Source organism: Sphaerodactylus townsendi, linkage group LG04 (genome assembly GCF_021028975.2).
Source record: "Sphaerodactylus townsendi isolate TG3544 linkage group LG04, MPM_Stown_v2.3, whole genome shotgun sequence".
NCBI lineage: Eukaryota > Metazoa > Chordata > Lepidosauria > Squamata > Sphaerodactylidae > Sphaerodactylus > Sphaerodactylus townsendi.
Genome location: NC_059428.1, coordinates 74,596,016 through 74,615,622, shown reverse-complemented (window position 1 = coordinate 74,615,622; position 19,607 = coordinate 74,596,016). Strand labels below are relative to the sequence as shown.

General features: G+C 41.8%; 1 protein-coding gene across 1 annotated transcript in view; it reads left to right on the top strand.

Moving 5' to 3' along the window:
* The window catches only part of TSPAN7 (tetraspanin 7), a 98,194-nt gene that overhangs the window by 70,602 nt on the left and 7,985 nt on the right, over positions 1 to 19,607 (top strand). The window contains exons 2-6 of the mRNA XM_048494765.1: positions 679 to 867; positions 4,293 to 4,367; positions 8,435 to 8,530; positions 10,080 to 10,235; positions 15,544 to 15,627. Coding sequence (XP_048350722.1) covers positions 679 to 867; positions 4,293 to 4,367; positions 8,435 to 8,530; positions 10,080 to 10,235; positions 15,544 to 15,627 — 600 coding nt within the window. The remainder of the gene's footprint in view (positions 1 to 678; positions 868 to 4,292; positions 4,368 to 8,434; positions 8,531 to 10,079; positions 10,236 to 15,543; positions 15,628 to 19,607) is intronic.

Below are 19,607 nucleotides of genomic sequence, written 5' to 3'. Positions count from 1 at the left end.
AAAATTAGGGAACAAGAGGCTTGTTCCCGCCTCCAACTCCCAGAACACCGGAATTAAGGATGGGTCAGACAACACCTATGACAGGGATGAAGGGTTGGCTTAGGCCGCTCTAACAGAAACCGGAGTGACCCGTTGCCACATGCAGTTTGCATGCTGCCATTACTCACCCCTCACTTCCTGCCATAAAAGACAACCAGTGTTTGGGCAAAGTGTACAGGTGTTGTAGTCAAGACTTTTCTTTAACAGTTCATCTTTTTTATATCGATCGATCGATAGATGGATAGATTGATATATCGATCTATTGAAAAGGTTAAAGATAAAAATTAAAGATCATTAAAAAAAATTAAAGCACACAAGGGTAATAGAAAACCCATGAAACATCGCCCTTCCTGGACACAAACAAAAAGCCAGCTGATGGATAATTCCTTCCCTCGCTGAAAACAGGGCAGTGGGTAATAATGGTGAACATTCTCCAAAACAAAGACTTCCCGGCCAATTCTCTTTGAAGTCGTGCAGACCTCGCCATGTACAATCGGCCCTTGGGTAGTTAATAGCTGCCTTTGATTTTATACCACAGCAATAATTCTGCCATGCTAAAAAAATGTCTCTGTGTTCACTCTCACCTTGTATTGATTCTCATAAGCTCTGACGATACCTTTCCTGCTTTTTATTTTCCAGATAACTGGAGTTATCCTTCTTGCTGTTGGTGTCTGGGGGAAGCTGACTTTAGGCACATATATTTCTCTCATTGCTGAAAACTCCACTAATGCCCCCTATGTTCTCATTGGTACGGGTACTACAATTATTGTCTTTGGTTTGTTTGGATGCTTTGCCACTTGTCGTGGGAGCCCATGGATGCTGAAACTGGTGAGTATATTGAAATAACTGGTGGGTAGAACACTGAAATTTGTATAACCAGTCTTTTTTGTTGTTGAAGTTAAGTACAAGTTGACTTGGTTTCTGACACCCATGTATACATATACAAACCCATATATACTATAATTACTTTATAATAATTCATTGAACAAGTCAGTTGTTAATATTATTAATTATTAACAAAATAGCCCCATGATTTAGGGATGATCTATATAAGAAAAATCTTTTGCTGTCTTTTGCAGCTGTATAACTTAAAAATTTAATTGGAAGGGGGAAGGGAGCATGTATTTATAGAACATCCTCACTTTAGTACATCAGACAGAAGGTGTCTAGTCTTGCCTTCGTTCTTAAGAGCTGGGTTTTCTGTATTCAGTAATTGTAGTGAAACATTGAAATATATCATTCCTGGTGTTCAATTCTGTAGCATGCCCCCCCCCCCCCCCATGTGCATGTAAAAGTATAATTAGAGCATCAGCCCTTGCAGACCTCACCATTTCAAAAATATGTGAGCTACTTCATATCCAGTGGTAAGCTGGATAGTTCTCCCTGGTGTTTAATTTATTTTCAAGAAAAAGGCTAGAATCTACTTTTGTAGAAATAGAATAGAACTAGAGAAGAATTGTGGAAGCTTCAATGCTGTCAGCTGTGTGTCAAATCGCAGCCTACTTATCGTTACCCTGTAGAGCAGGGGTCCTCAACCTTTTTAAGTGGGTGGATTCCTTTGGAATTCTGACACAGTGCAGGGTGTATTCACAAAATGGCTGCCACGAAAGGGCTACTGCAAGAGATGTGACCAGTCATAAAATGGCTCCCACATCTTGCCTTCAGTCACACACTGAAGATCCTTGTGCTGTGATGATAGCTGCTGCCAAAACAACAATTTTTTAAAAACTGTACAGCCAATCAAATCTGCAATAGGAAATTAGAAGCTTTGCTGGGCAAAAGACCCACATGGCACTCCCACTTTCTAAAAAAAAATATTTGGCAGGCACCAGGAAAGGTGTTGGCCAGGGTCATGGCACCTGCAGGCACACCACCGATTACCCTTGCCATAGGCTTATCAAAGCAAGAGATTAACAGAGGTGGTTTCCTGTTAGCCTCTTTATAGTGACTCTTTAATTCTTTGGTGTTCTCCCATCCAAATACTAACCAAGGCCAACTCTGCTTATCTTCTGAGATCTGAAGAGATTGGGCTACCTGGCCATCTAGAGCAGGACAGTGCTGTCAGAGACAAATAGCATTTCAGCTTTTAAGTTTCTGAAGTCACTTTTGAATCAACTGTGAATGGAAGCCAAAGACCGAGTTGAACAATTTCTGGGCATTTTCATCAATAATATTAAAAGTACTTTGAGCTTTTTCGTGTTGTTTGTATATGTTTGTGAATAAAACCCAAAAAGCAAGAGAGCTATTTTTAAACCAAATGTACATATTTGCATATACTTTAAATTGCAGATAAGAAGAGCAAAAATCACTGGTACTTTCATGTGTGAAAGTCACAGTAAGATACATACTACAAAGGGAAAAATACAAATACATGCAGATTTGTGTCTTCGGGTTAACAGAACGGATCACACATAAAGATTTTGGCTACAGTCCTGAAATCAACACAGAAGAGATCAGTGGTGGAGTTTTGCAGAGTTTTTCCTGACAGCATCTCTCTACTAGGTTACTTGAATGAAGATAATCAAATAAACTGCCTGTGAATCCAGATGGCAGCTACCAGAGGAAACTCTGCAAAAAGCTGCATGTTTGCACAAGTTGCTTTTATGTGACCCTTGGGTTCATGGGCATCTAGCAGAAGCAAGTCCCGTTTAAGTGGAATTTGTTGCCACATAATACGTTTAGGATTGGGGTTTAGTTTTCTGTAACTTGCTTTTTTGGCACACTTCCATTGAACACAGTATCCTGTCTAAGTGTTGATGCTGATAGTATCTAAGCTAAATCTGTTGGTTGGGTCTTTCTTCTGCAACTAAAACAGAGGCTGGCAATAAGTATGCAGCTGCAATTGACCATCAGTTTGAATTCAGGTAGAGTAGCTACTTCAGCCTCAAACCATTCCAGTTTATTTTTTCAACATTGTTTTAATAAGTGTCATTGTTTTAATAAGTGTCATTGAAGAATTCCATACCTAAGACATTTCAGGCCTACTGAAGAAAATCATTTTCTCAGCATTTGTTGATGGTTCATTCTCACCCCTTTTCCCTTTGATTTGTGCTATGTCACTTCAGCAGCGGAGAAAGGAGAAAGTGCATAATAATTTTTGATTCAGCTTTTGCAATTTTGGTACACGCAATAACATTCCATGTACCGTGTATACTCGTGTATAAGTCGGCCCGCATATAAGTCGAGGCACCTAATTTTACCACAAAAAACTGGGAAATTGAATCGCATATAAGTCGAGGGTGGGAAATGCAGCAGCTACTGGTAAATTTCAAAAATAAAAATAGATACCAATAAAATTACATCAGTAGGTTAAATGTTTTTGAATATTTATTTCAAAGAAAAACAGTAAACTAGCTCTGTAAGCCCTGTTCTCCCTTTAAATCCACTCAGAAGTGGGCGGGGTGATTTAAAGGAAGAATCTGGGGAAACTTTGAGGGTGCATGTCAGGGGAGGAATGTTTATGTTAACAATACCAACATTTCAGAGTATCTTTAGGAGACCCTCCTGATGATACCACCCAGGTTTGGTGAAGTTTGGTTCAGGGAGTCCAAAGTTATGGACCCTATTAGCTTCCATTGGAAACAATGAGGATGGGAGCACCCACTTCGGGGATCCATAACTTTGGATCCCCTGAACCAAACATCACCAAACCTGGTTGGTATCAGCAAGAGATTATCCTGATGATACTACACAGGTTTAGTGAAGTTTGGTTCAAGGGGTCCAAAGTTATGGACCCTCAAAATGTAGCCCCCTTTGGGGGTCCATAACTTTGAATCCCATGAACCAAACTTCCTCAAACCTGGCTGGTATCATCAGGAGTGTCACCTGATGATACCCTGAAATTTTGGTGCCTCTAGCCTAAAAACTGCACCCCCTGGCGGCTGACAAAGTGAAAACCCTAAAATATTTTTTTAAAAACACCTCACTTGCGTGTAAGTCGAGGGGGGCTTTTTCAGCACAAAAAATGTGCTGAAAAATTTGACTTATATACGAGTATATACAGTATCTTATTAAATTGTATATTTCTTGGCATTCTTAGAGACAGTTACTGTGATTGTCTAGCAGTTTTGTGTATATTGTGCTCTTTTAGTGGTGCCCAATGCTATCAAACCTGTGTGTCTGTTTTGGAGAGGTTGAGTCAGAAATCCCTTTTTAAAACCAAAACCAAAATCCTGATAGAAGAAAATGCCTCTATAGTGCTGGTAATCTCTCCCATTTCTGCTGACTTTCCAATTTTTCCTCTTGGCTTTCAGTATGCTATGTTCTTGTCCCTGGTTTTCCTGGCTGAGCTGGTGGCTGGTATTTCAGGCTTTGTGTTCCGCCATGAGGTGAGTATCAATGACTTGTAGGTAAAGATGCAAACACATCATTGAGCAGTCTTTGCTGAAGCCTCTTTGGGGAGTGGTATTATTTCTGGGTTGCCATGTTCAATGGTTCCATATGCATTCCACATGACTCCACTGTCCCGCCCGCCCTCCCCCCGCACCAGCTGGGCTCCCAGCTGGCAGCCAGCAGTCCCTTTTAAATCCACCTTAGAATGTGGAGTTCCCAGTTTAAACAACATTGAAAGTGATGCTGTTTGGGGTGTGAATTCTCCTCCACCCTGAAACAGCATCATTTTCAATGTTTAAACTGAGGACCTCAAATTCTCCCTTTAAATCCATGCCAAAGGGGATGGATTTAAAAGGAGAATCTGGGGAAATTGGGGGAGGTGCCTGCTGTCAGGGGTGCAATTGTTAAGCTAGCAGCACCAAACTTTCAGGGTATCTTTAGGAGACTCTCCTGATGATACCACCCAGGTTTGGTGAGGTTTGGTTCAGGGGGTCCAAAATTATGGACCCTCAAAGGTGTAGCCCCCATCTTCTATTAGCTCTCATTAGAAACAATGGGAGATGGGAGCACCCTCTTTGGGAGTCCATAACTTTAGACCCCCTGAACCAAACCTCACCAAACCTGAGTGGTATCATCAGGAGAGTCTCCCAAAAACTCCCTGAAATTTTGGTGCTGCTAGCCTAAAATGTGCCCCCTGCAGGCCAAAAACTGGAAAAATACCAAAAAAATAAAAAACCCACAAACGGGGGGCGGAGCTTCAGACATGTAATGGGGGGATTAAACCCGGGAAGCCCCCCCTATTTGGAAACTTCTAAAGCTAGTTCCAAATTATAGGGGAGGGGCTGTAGATCAGTGGAAGAGCCTTTGCTTGGCACACAGAAAGTTCCAGGTTCAGTTCCCTGGATAGTTAAAAGGGACAGGCAGAAAGTGATATGAAAAGACTCCCCCCCCCTCCATATGAGACCCCGGATTGCCACTGCCTGTTTGAGTAGATGATCATGACCTTGATGGGCCGATGGTCTGATTCAGTGGAAATTAGAAACCTTTAATGGCATTTAAAAACAACAAAGACAGGTCTAGTTAGACCCTTTTTGCCTAAACAAGACAAAATCAGAATATAAGGTTAGGCAAACAATGGGTAATGTATTGTTGAAGGCTTTCACAGCCGGAATCACTAGGATGTTGTGGGTTTTCCGGGTTGTGAGGCCGGGTTCTAGTAGTATTTTATCCTGATGTTTCACCTGCATCTGTGTCACGCCACCAGATCTTCTGAAGATGGCAGCCCCAGATGCAGGCGAAACTTCTGGAGAAAATATTACTAGAACACAACCACACAGCCACACAACCCGGAAAACCCACAACATCCTAAACGATGGGTATTCCAAAGATTATATTGTCCGAAAGGCATTTATTGTTCTTTAAGTTTAGGATATTCTATGTGGGCTCTTTCCATCAGAACTATGGCCAAAAAAAGGGCCACCACGGTTGTTATCTCGTTCTTGTCGGCCAAAAATGTTTGGATGAGAGATCTATCTGAGCTTTTCTTTCCTTTGGCAATTAGAAGCCCAATGAATTGAGAGTGAGATTCTTCATTCAGTGGGCAATTTAAGATGATGTGCAGAATTGTGTCTAGAATATCAGTGCCACAGGGGCATAATTTCTCTTGAAATGGAGTGTGTTGAAATCTTCCTATCATTAATGAAGAGGGGAAGGCATCTAACTTTGCCAGGGAGAAAGCTCTTTGTTGTAGTGGTGTGGTTAAGGAAGACAGGTAATTTTCTGTCTTGCCATACTTTACAGGCATGCCTAAGGCATTCGATGAGCATTTGTTCAGCATGTGTGGAAGCAGCAGTCTGATGCAATATAATGCAGCTTTGTGTGTATCTCTGCACAGATGCAAAGTCTATCAGTGTGAATTCACAGATGACCACTTGAAAAACAACCTGTGTTTTGTTAATTATTTAGGATTGCATATGCTTTGTACTAAAAGCAAACTAGCCCCACTATCTCAAATGTTGAGTGGACAAAAACCAACAAAAGGAATGCCTTTCTGTCTGCCATATTTTGATCCTGTTCGGTTAGACTGAGACATCATGGCTGGCCCAGGTGAGGGCCAAATAAATAGTCAACAGGACAGCTGTGCAATTCTTAAAACTCTTTTTGTCACAGTGTGGCATGGCTTAGATTTGGATTGAGACCACAAACATGCGTGGGCAGCCTCTGTTTCCTGCGTTTGGATTGGCTGAATCTTGCCCCATTCCCCCCACTCACTTTCACTATTTTAGTTTTACATGACTAAGAACATAAGAACATAAGAACAAGCCAGCTGGATCAGACCAGAGTCCATCTAGTCCAGCTCTCTGCTACTCGCAGTGGCCCACCAGGTGCCTTTGGGAGTTCACATGTAGGATGTGAAAGCAATGGCCTTCTGTGGCTGTTGCTCCCGAGCACCTGGACTGTTAAGGCATTTGCAATCTCAGATCAAAGAGGATCAAGATTGGTAGCCATAAATCGACTTCTCCTCCATAAATCTGTCCAAGCCCCTTTTAAAGCTATCCAGGTTAGTGGCCATCAACACCTCCTGTGGCAGCATATTCCAAACACCAATCACACGTTGCGTGAAGAAGTGTTTCCTTTTATTAGTTCTAATTCTTCCCCCCAGCATTTTCAATGAATGACTCTGAACACAAAACAGGCACTGAGAATTGGCGCCCCCTCCCCCAGTCTAAAATCCTTGCATGTGCGACGGGATCACAATCCTCCACCCTCCCACCCCCTGTCTAAAATGTAAATCTAAAATCCTTGTACGTGTGAGAGAATCGCCCCCCTCCTATTTGCAGCACCTGCACACGCCACTTTTCTGCCCAATGTTTCTCCCTCCTTTATAAAAACAGTTTCTCCCTCTGCTTTTTTTTCACTGCAAGGGTGGGAGAGCACCGCTTTTCAGCAACTGTCCATTGGTGGGGCAAACCAGAGCGGCAAGGTGGGAAAACTGGCCCCATTTCTGCTATGGAGGAGTTTTGCACAGCGGCGGAGGCCTCCGGAGCAACAAGGGGGCATTTCAAAAGGACCTCAACCTTTGCGGTTCAGGAAATTCATGGAGCAAAGCCATTGCTGTGGGGAGGCTCCAGGGTAGAAAGATGGCAGCCACACTGCAGCACCGGGGGCTGTGCAAAATTCCCGATTGCCTCAGGGCATTCCCCGTGATAACAGAGGGGCAATTTTAGCGTGCAAAATCGGCCTAGGATTGCCTAGACATTTTCAGACTTGCTGGTTCTCTGAGGGCTACAGTCTTGCTTTTAAAGTTCTCCACCAATGCTATATTGTTCTTTTGTACTTTGCTAGCATGGCACTGTGAGGTGTACATATCCTTGACTTTGCCATGTTTCCAAACTGTGTGATGGCCTTAGGTCTTCTTTATACAACAACCGCTTAATGGTCCAAGGTAGCAAACCTAGTTAATTCAGGGGAATGAAACTGCCATTAGAACTGCTGAATCATCAGTCCATTCCTTTTTCTCTCTTTATACTTCTGCCATGTTTTGTTTCTGTTTTTCACCTCTTACTTCTGACTTGTCTCTTTTTCCTTTATAATGAATGGAAGATTTAACTTACAGCCCACTGCTGTAGATTTCAATACAGAGGGCCACTGAATGTTCTGTGGTAACGTTATTACTGTATGTAGACTTCTGAAGTATGTGTGTAAAGTGCTGCCAAGTCACAGCCAACTTATAGCTAGCATGTATGGTTTTCAAGGCAAGAGGTTAACAGAGGTGGTTTGCCATTGCCTTCCTGCATAGGGATCCAGGAATTCCTTGGTGGTCTTCCATCCAAATACAAATCAGGGCTGATCCTGCTTCACTGCTGAGATCTGGCAGTATCAGACTAGCTTGGGCCATCCAGGTCAGAACATTGCCCCTATGCCTTGAATTAATTCATATATTACCTTTTTATTGTTTACTGGATGGGAGGACAAATCTGTGCTGAGCACTTATGCACTGGGAAGTCTGTTTTGCATATGGACATGGTGAAGCTTCACCACATTGTCTAAATCTTCCTCTTAGATCAAAGACACCTTCCTTAGAACATACACCGATGCCATCGTGCATTATGATGGAATGGATGAGAAGAGCCATGCAGTGGATGATGTACAACAGAGCGTAAGTTCAGGGTTGCTGGGCTGATCTATTCTTTGATTGCAATATGAGTGTTATCAATGGCTCAAAAATTGAGTCATTGATAACCAATATTTTTGTTCAGCTATTTACCCGACTGTTACTACCCTCAGAATTTACTGTTATTACACTCTTTCTGACCTAGCAGTTGCAGGCTATTAAACAGATCTGCACTGGACTGCCCTTAGTCATTGCTCATTATGGGAAACGAATTATTGGCTTGGATAGGCAGTAGTCTGTAGAAGCTGCATGGAAGAGAAAGGCATTGTTTCTTTAAAAACCCAGTTATGATTTCTTTATATATCAACATATTCAGTTATTTGATTCTTATACCACTTTTCTTCCAAAGTGGCTAAGGCAGTGTGCACATCTCTCTCCTCCTCCAGTTGTTTTCACAACAATCTTGTGAGGTCTGAGAGATAGTAACTGACCCAAGATAGTACTGTGAGCTCAATGGCAGAGTGAGGATTTGAACTCAGATCTCCTAGTCTGAATCTCTTACCACTATACCACACTTACTTTATCCAGTGAAGGGTGATCCAGAACCGTGAGCATTCCAAATGCTCCGGCGGGCACATGGGGCTCTTTCCCCTTTTATACTAAACAAAGGAGACTTCTTTGTGTACACAAGGTAGCATTGCTGGAATTTAGCCAAAAGTCCATAGAACCTACTTTCATAGTGAGCAAATTCATTAATGTTTGCAGAGGCAGAGAAGTGGCTGTTTTCTATTGGATTGAAATGGAAGCAGGGGCGGAGCAATGGGAAACTGCGCCTGGGGCACACACGCACCCTGCACCCCTGCTGAGGCGCTGCCAGCCCCCACATGCCCCTGCCACATCCCCTCCACAGTCTGGCCATGCCTCTGCTGCTGCTCTGCCCAGGGCATCACGCGCGCCCCCGCCCCATTGGCGCTGCGCCTTGGAATGGAAGCTATATTAATTTAGATTAAATCATAGTAAGCATTCCCTAAATTGTAGAGGGTGGGGGAACTGCCTGAGAAGTTTGTAGTATTCTCATCATTAATATTTTTCAGCATCAGGCAAAGTTCAGGTAAAGGTATCTGTTTTCCAGGTATGTTACTGCATAACTTATCCTGAACATGCTGGGAATAGCTTGGTGCTTGTTCTCTTCCTTGTGCTGCAAAGAGCAGGAGCAGAAGAGCTGTTGTTGTCAAGGTTCAAGGACCTGTGCAAGCAAACTCAGTACCTATTCTTCTTGTGTCCTCCTTCTCCTTCTTGTGTTGTCTCTGATGGCCTCAAATTTTTGATTGCAAGCTCTTCACAGCAAGGAGGAACCTCCCCCCCCCCTTTTTTGGTACTCATTGAAATGCCATGCACATTGATGGTGCTGCAATGATGCAAATGTTTCCCAAAAGAAAGGTTTTGATTTTCCCCTCTTTTTAAAAGTTTGTCTTGGCATTTGTTCTTCTTCAGTGCTTCATTAACATATTGTGTGGGGCGATGCACATAAGACATTTCCTGCTTTTTGTAACTTGTTTTTTTCCCCTCCTCTACTTTTCTCTTGCTCTTTTAGCTGAGTTGCTGTGGTATCCAGAGCTACACCAACTGGAGCATTAGCACTTATTTTACCAATCATGGCATTCCCCCAAGCTGTTGTATGAATTCCAGTGACTGCAATAGCCAGGACCTGCAAAACATGACGGTTGCTGCTACTAAAGTAAATCAAAAGGTATGGATTTGCTTTCATAAATTTCATGTGGGTATTTTGAAAGGAGGTAAGAAATGTGCTGAAAGAAAGATGCCCTGAAAGTTGGCCCTGAAAGTGCCCTGAAAGTGTGGCAATATTTTAGAACACTCTCAATGACTGAATCACCAGTGGTTTCTAAACTCACTTCTCATGCCCACAACTCTCATCTTGACAGAAGACTTGTTCCATAGAGAGTGAGCTGTTAGTACTGGAGAATACCACAAGAAGACTCAGATAACCTTGTTACTTATGTCAGTCATCAGGTGTGTCTTAATTCATGCTTCTCCCCGTCGCATTTTGCAACTTGTCTCCTGAAATACCATCTCATGTACTGGATGCAAACAGCTTCCCTGAACAGAGAAAGTAGCAATGATTGACTTAAACACCATGCTTCATTAGGTATGTTGACTGCACCTGTTATTATGGTATTGGAATTGCAACACTGCTGGCAGAACACAGCAAAAAACTGACCCCAAGCCAAAGGGGATTGCAAAAACCATGGTGACTTAGCTTGAGCAAACTAGTTAAACAAACATGTTGAACAGATGGCTTGATGGTTTAGAACAACTCCTGGTTTGTACAGTGTCTGACAAAAAATCTTTCTGGCAATGTTCTGGAAAAGTATTTTCATACTTGAACAGAAATCCTTTAGTTTTATGCTTCTTTGCTAAATTGTATAGAAAAGCAATTATTTGTTTATTATCATTTAACAAATGAGGAAAACTCACAGTGAAAAACTCACAGGAAAATTGCACTACTGGCTGCTTTCTCCTCTGACTTCCGACTCCACACCTCCCCATTGTTATTTTATTACTTCGATTGTTACAGAAGAGCAAAAGGGGTTTTGTGGGGGATGGGGTTATTTTTGCTTTGCACTGACAGATGTACTTTTTCCTAGGGAAGGGGTGGGGATCCAAAATACACTTTGTAATTTAGAGTGAGTGAAGAGAATTAGAAATCTCTGTAACCTTGGCCAGTCCCAGCCTTAGAGAAAAGAGACAGAAACCGATGCACTACAATTGAAGAAAGAGAGGAAAAGAGAGGAAAAGCTGAAGCTGAATCTCCCCCCACCCCCACCCCACCCCCTGCCAGTTATAGGCCAGATCACCTGAAGACTATGGAGAAGAAAAAGATACTTCCCTGGCCCAAAATAACTGTACAATGGTGCCAGCAGTCAGACCTCTTTTCCCACTAAGGGGTGCCATGAAGGTATTGGGACCAAAGACTGGCATAACAGCAAGACGCTGCTCCCCTCAATATGGATGCCCCTCAGAGGGTTTGGGAATCCATCTTATTACTCAAGGATGGGCAGGAAAGAAGTAGGCCACTGAACTTTCCACCTTGCCCTAAGGTTTGTCTGGCTGAACAATGGGGCTAGCTAATCTCCATTGTGTCATCTTAAGATGATTGAATCAGTACTCTAAGCAGATCATTACATACTCTAGCTGCACCCATCCAGCAACCAACAAGTATTCAAGAGAATAGTCCAGGCACAGATCCTAACATCAAGCCACTCTAATTTCTTTGATTGAAACTCTGGAATAGCAGTTCATTCTTTGTCTCTGGTTTTCCTGTCAGCTTATCTCATACTGCCTCAGGACCCATTTTGGGGTATAAATATGGGTCCTTTAGCCATTCATGGTGTGTGCGTTTTCTGGATCTGAGTGTGCACTCCACTTATGTGTGAGCTCTTTCCTTTTGCTCCTGGAAATGCTAGTCATTTTCCACCTCATTACTGCTTTTCCAGGATGTGTCTTTCTCTGGATGTGAAACCCTATCCAACTTCCTTTTCTCTTAATTGGCTCTTGTATGCTTCATTTGTATATGCTCATTGCTTGAGATTTTTTGTTTTTATTACTTAATTCTTTAAGGACTGTCCTGGTATACATAAGTTGTACCCTCTCTCACTCTCTGTCTCCAGCTAATTCTCCATGTGAAGGTTACCTAATTAGGGTAACGATGGGATGGGTTGGGGGAGAACCAGATACGGGGATGGGGAGAGCCAAATATAGCATCAGAGAGGCTTATAATATTCCTTTACCTTTGTGTTGGCAATGCAAACTGAGATGTTTCTCCATGTGAGGGAAATTTTAAACTGTTAGCATTTTTTCTGCAAACCTGGGAAGGCTTCCTTAGGTCTCAGGAAAAATGTCTCTTTGCCGTGTTCTCTGGATTTTTTAGTCAACACTGCAGCAAAGTTTAGAATTATTCTAATTTTACTTAAAGCGTTTTAGGTGGCCCTTCAACTTAGTTCAGTGTCTCCAAGGCAGAATACAGTTCAAACATGAAAACATTAAAATATTTAAAATATGAAATATATAAAATATATGAAATATAAAAATATATGAAATATATAAAATATTTTCAAACAATGGAATGAATATACACACACACATATACATACACATATACAAGCATACATACACACACAAACACAAAGGAGGCTAATAAGAATTAGTGCGAGAATGCCAAACAAAATAAAAAGTCTTGATATCTCATTCAACATAGAATCTTAAAGCCTGTGTAGCATGCATAGAAGAGTGTGATATAATATATCAGGTGGGGTTTCTTGCCATGTTTTGTACCCTTTTTGCTATGGCTGCATTTAAACATCAGAATAAACTGTGGTTTACACAATGAAGTTTGTTTAGTCTGTCAGATTCAATAACATATTCTGGTTTGTATCTAAGTTTGTCTACTTCCTACCTTTTGCCTTCTGTGTGGCTAGAAGGTTGCAAGGGGCAGTGCTACCCAGAAAACTATGGTTTGTAAATTCATTACAATAAACCACAATTCATTGATACTGTCATTAACAAACCAATGATAAACCTACTTGAACCCTCTTCCCTCACCTCTATCCAAATCTCTCTGATTATTATGGGCTTCATTAAACAAAGACACGAATTGGTCTTTTAGATTACCTGTCCTCCTGATCTAGTTTCCAAAGCTCTGATACCATGGGAACAGACTGAAAGATAAAAGTTACTTTAATGCAGGTCTGTTGGGCTGAAGTGGTCTGAAGAGGTACTGTTCAGCCATGTGAGTTTTTGCTGTTTGGTGACTCTGTTCCGTATATTCTACTCATCAAGCAGTATAAGGAAATTTAGTTAGCATGAATACACTGATTCTCATCTTCAGAATGCATTACAATCATGTTCTAATGAGTACGGTTTTTTTTCTAAAATATTAATACAGGAATAATTGTCTACTGTAAAAATAGGGCACTAGGGCATTAATTAGCAAAATTTCTCTTCAGTTGAGACATTTTTCTCAGGTAATTTTGTTGGTAATTTTCCATTAACCCTTGTGAGGTTATGCAGCAGAGGCATAGTGATTAAAACAGGGTTATGAAACCGAATACATGTATTGCTGAATTAGGACGAAGTTTAAAAAATATTCTTTGTGATGAAGTAGGTTTACAACCCAGTTCCTAAGACAGCCAAGGATGGCGTACTTTCTGCACTTCTTCCAGAGAGCTTTCAGGTTGCATGGGGAGGTGGCTAAAAGAAAAATACCCCAGCTGCTGGAAAGCCTTCCATGGGGCTCAATGGAGTTACAACCACTCTTTCAGGTAGCATAAGTCCTAAGCCAGGCCACAGCATTCCCAGCCGTAAAGGCCGAGTGGAAGCTGACTAAAGTCAGCTCTGCCCTTGGAAATACTCTGCCCCACCCCCCCACCCCCCGTTCAGATGGACTCCTCCATTGCTCCACAGAGGCACCCACTTCCAGGTTTCGCTGCTGTGGCACTATGGGGTGCCCAGCCACTGTCGCCTTTGCCCTCTCTGCTTGGGGTGCCCCTTATGCCAGAGGAGAGGAGAGACATGTCAGCACCACCCTCCACCAATCCGTATGCCTGTTCACCCCCCAATCTTGATTGGGCTGTCTGAGGCCGTAAAATTGCATGATGTTTATTAAGGAATAATTTTGGCCCAATTTTGACTTCATCCGCATAGTCCCATGGAATTTACATGTTCAGATCAAGACTGATTCGATGGGAATCTCTCTTTAGCCCCATCAGGCTTAGATCCTGGTTTGACAAATTAGAATATAAGAATTTGAAATAAGGATAGCAATCAGTCCTCAACTCTGTGACATTTACTATTTGTTACAATCCAGGGAAAGAAATTACATGAATGGTGACTGCTCTGGCTAGAGAAATTTGTATCTCCTTGACTGTCAGTTATTAATAACCACAAGTTTCTCAAAACACCAGCAGTATTTTAAGCCTTAGATGAAACACAGTGTATTAATTTTTGGACCAGAAAAAACTGAGATTTTGGACTTAAATTTGACATCTGTGGATTTAGATTGGGACAATCCTGCATAAGATTATATTGTTAAATAGTTATAGTGGTTGAGCTCTCGCAGCAATAGAGCTTTGAAGGATCCTTCTGTAAGTGGCAAAAGAGGTTCTTTTATTAGCACAAGGTTGCTTTCACTGGAGGAAAGTTTTATCGCAAATAGAACAACATCCTAGGATTTAGCCTCTGGTATTAAAAATAACCAGGCACAAAAAGTCAAAGACCACAAAACCTACATTTTTACTTAACAGCTGTTGGAAGATGCTAAGCCAATTATACAGCTTGGTTAGTATTATCAAGGGGTTATAAGATTGCATTCAATCAAAATCTATCAGTTAGAAACAAAGATCACTCTTGGTTGGAGTTCAGCATACATGGCTTTCAGTGAAGCAAACGTTTTCAGTGAAGCAAAAGACAGCATCTTGTACGCCCCAAATATGCTGTCTCATAATCTTAATCTTCTGTGTGGCACTGGTGGGCTGATCAGCCTGACTGTTTGAAGTACTGGTATTCAATTAGTGCTCCAGGAGAGCAATCCTAAGTATATCTACTCAAGATCCTAATCAGGTATTAAATAGGAATTACTCCTAGGAAAGTGTTCTTAGGATGGTACTGCAGCATGCCTCCTTACCACATACCTGTGGCATAATTGTTCTAAATAATTCTAAGTCTACCCTGAATCCCAGTGTGTATTCTTTGTTGTACTATATTTTTCCTGTACAGAACTTGTGCATACTTTTTAATGTATACACTTTCAGTTTTAAAAAAAAGTTTTTTAAAGACCTCACATTTTAATATCACTCTAAAATACATCATTTATAATGTTATTCAGTACTTCCACCTCCATAATCTCAATAAATATGCTCTTCCCCTGAATAATTTGTGTTGTTGACATTGATATCTATTTTTAATAAAATGAAAGTTAAAATCAAAGGTAAGTGAATGTGCATTCCAAAGTAATTGCCTGCCTTTGTTTTGTTTTTTTACAGGGCTGTTATGATTTGGTGACCAGTTTTATGGAGACAAATATGGGCATCATAGCTGGAGTGGCTTTTGGAATTGCATTCTCACAGGTATACCTTTTGGTGCTTTGAAGGGAAGGGGTGTGTTTGCTTATTTTTTCAGCTTCAGGGAAGGATCAGGGTCAGGGACAAGCCTCAGACTGCTCGTTAGGTCTTAGGTCATCTGCTCATTGATTTTTCTTTTTCCAACTTAAATGGATTTTCTCCTTGGGAATATCAGTTACAGCCCAACTAATGACTGCTTCAAGGGAAAAAAAGTACCCTTCCATTGGGTCAAAGAAAGGTTAACCCAATAAAGCGCAGGCTTAAATGGAGCGTAAACAACTCACATGCCAAACATTTGATCCATGGCTTGCAAAGGTTTTCACAGCCCACAGCTGACTTCTGCTTAAAGGAAATAATGAATTCAGAGAGCGAGCATCTTCAAAATGAAATCACCTGACTGCTTGGTCCTGTTTGAAAGCTCACATTCAGGACCATCAAAAGCAGTGATGTTTGATTTTTCAGTAAGTATATTCCATATAAAATATTTTATGTAATGAACCTGAAAGATAAGGCCAGAGCAATAGGTTAGTGATGTTTTCCTTGAGAATTTCTCCTTACTCATTTAATTTTTCTAGCGTTAACCAGGTCAGCCGTGGCCGTTTGTAGAAAATTAGATCAGCGTTATTTCTGCAGATCCCAATTGAATTAATACCAGTCAGTATAATGTAAGCCATAATAGGGGACGGTACTAAAAGTGATTTAGATCAACTGTCTGCCCAACAGGCAGGAGTTACAAAACAAATGTGCCATTCTCTCCCAAAACAAATTACTAGCAGTCTATCATGCCCAGTACATTAAAATTCTTCAAGCATTCTCCTACAGAGGTATGTGCTGGTGGTAATTAAGAATTCATATATTTAAACAATACTAGTTCCATGCATTGTTGAAGGCTTTCACTGCCGGAATCACTAGGATGTTGTGAGTTTTCCAGGTTATATGGCTGTGTTCTAGTAGTAGATGCCAGCCACAGATGCAGGCAAACGTCAAGAGAAAATACTACTGGAACACGGCCATACAACCCGGAAAACCCACAACATCCTAACTGTACACTAGTTCCCCTGACCACTCAATCAAACTAATTGTCAGGAGGTTCAGGAAAGGCAAAGAAAATGCTTCATGCAATGCATAGCTAATGAAACGAGTTCCTATCTGTCAAGTACCATTAGTGAAAGGTAGTAGTTTAAAGCTCTTTTAAAGGGAAAGGAGGTGGAGGCAGTTGCCTTGCTGGATAAAAGTTACTTGTCTGGATTTTATGCCACAAACGAGCTCTGGCTGTTGAGATTTAAGACTGTTCAGGGACAGTCAGTCAGATCCACAGAGTTAACCCTCCCCCATGCCCATGGAGGCAGTTCTACCTGGAAGCAGCGGATTTGAAGAGACAGCCTCTTTAAGGATATGCACCCGACAGCAAATTCCATGCTTTTTAACCCTCAGCTAAATCTGGTGGAAAATAGGTCTATGGATGGCTGTCATGAATGCTAGATAATAGAATCTCCATATTTGGAGGCAGCATACCTCAGAGAATTAAGTGCTTTAGACAAACAACAGGGGAGCAGTGTTTCTGCCTTGCTCTGTTTCTGAGCATCCCAGAGGATCCTGTCTGTCTGCTGTAGGAAAGAGAGTGCTGACTAGACATGCCTTTGCTCTGATTCAGCACGACAGTTCTTGTGTTCCTGCCTCTGACAGTGCAGAAAAAAGTAGAGAAGCGTTATTCTTCTATTGACAGGGGTGTCATCCCGAATAAGGGGTCACCAGCACTCTTTCCCCTTTTTTCACTCCATTGTCATTACTCACCCTTAGGACAAGAGGGCATCCTCCTCATCCACTTTTCATCATGCATACCCCGTAGATCTCACTGAAAATGTATGATTCACCTTGTCTGGTGAGAGTTTGAGGCCTATTTTGCCTTACCCCTCTTCTTATGTCCCTCCAAGCAAGTTTTTTTTAATGGTGTGTGTGACCTGGTAGGGAAAAATAGACCTAGTTGTTGGTAGTTCTGGGCAAGACTGATTAAGAACATAAGAAAGAGCCTGCTGGATCAGACCAGAGTCCATCTAGTCCAGCACTCTGCTACTCGCAGTGGCCCACCAGGTGCCTTTGGGAGCTCACATGCAGGATGTGAAAGCAACTGCCTGCTGCTGCTCCCAAGCACCTGGTCTGCTAAGGCATTTGCAATCTCAGATCAAGGCGGATCAAGATTGGTAGCCATACATGACTTCTCCTCCATAAATCTGTCCAAGCCCCTTTTAAAGTTATCCAGGTTAGTGGCCATCACCACCTCCTGTGGCAGTATATTCCAAACACCAATCATGTGTTGCATGAAGAAATGTTTCCTTTGATTAGTCCTAATTCTTCCCTTCCAGCATTTTCAATGTATGCCCCCTGGTTTTAGTATTGTGAGAAAGAAAAAAATTATCTCTGTTAACATTTTATATCCCATGCATAATTTTATAGACTTCAATCATGTCACCCCTCAGATGTCTCCTCTCCAAACTAGAGTCCCAAACGCTGCAGCCTTTCCTCATAAGGAAGGTGCTCCAGTCCCTCAATCATCCTCGTTGCCCTTCTCTGCACTTTTTCTATCTCTTCCATATCCTTCCATATCCTTTTTGTGCATGGCAGGTTGCTGGAAGATACTGTATCAAGTTCCCTTTGCTGAAGCTCTGCTTCAGCATGCTAGTATGCTAGTAGCAAAAAGAGTTTTGCCTACAGCAATATGAGATCTAGCCAGCTTTTTGGGAGAGGAATATTCATGGGGACAGGGGAACAGTATGTTACTCAAGTGTGTTTTTAAATGATTAGTTGTAGAAGGATTCCTTGAGGCTTGTTTTGCGTGTGAGGAGAAATTTCATATCCTTATTTTCCTGTATAAAAGGTACTAAAATGTCACTGAGTATACAAGGAAATAGGATACCTTTTCTTCTTTAAATGTTTTCCTTGCTGCAGGTCTAAATGAGAGCATTTTGATAGAAATCAATTGCATGAGAATACATCAAACAACATGGTACCTGGAGAAGAATTTAATAGACTATTTTTAAAAGTCTCGATCTCTTGTTTTTGTTCTCCTGCAGCTGAGAACTCTCTACTGGTCTTCTCTTTGCATAGTTAGAGATCGTTCAGGCAGGCTCCCTGAAATGGAACAGGGGACATATATGCACTTGAAAGCTTCATACTGTTATGATACTGAATTTGAAAAAGCTGCCTTGGGACTGAGAGCATCCAGACAGAGCAGACCGACAGGCTTTCCTACTGGGTTACCTAGAAATGTATCATCTGGGCCTCCCCTTACCCCACAGTTACCAACAGCCCAACTGACCTACCTCTGCCCACCAGTGTGGGTGCAGAAGCCATTGATTTGAAGTTGCAGAAATGAAATTAGCTGTTGCTGATCTTTTTTGGTTGGCTGGAGAAGCACCCAGGGAAGCCCCTTTGGTGTGTAATACAGAGCTGGAGCAGTCCTATAACTGTCCTGCAGGGTGATGCAGTGGCCTCCTCTTGAAGCCCCAGGTGACCCAAAAGAAGGGAGAGATATTGTTCAACATCCATGCCCTTTCTCACATTATTTGAAGGTAGGCAAGGAATAGCTGAGGGTTGGACGTCAGGTCCAGTTGACCATGTGACCAGAGGCCAAACCCTAGGAAGAGGAATATGGGGTGAGTTAAACCTATTACTCTCTACATCTTAGACTCTTCAAGGAACAGAGGCAGGAACAAACACAGTGCATACCTGGTGGCACATGAGGCCCTCACATAGGTGTAAAATCATTTGAAAGATGGAGATAAATAATTATTTATTTATTTTTATTTACTTATTTATTTTTTCGACTTATTGGCCACCCTCCCCCGAAGGGCTCAGGGTGGCTTACAACATAATAAAACAATCATCCATTTCCTAGAATCATTATTATTAAAATCAGACAAAGAAATAATCTAAAATCAGAATAATATCCACAACAGTTTGGATGGTGATAAAATTCCACCCCACCC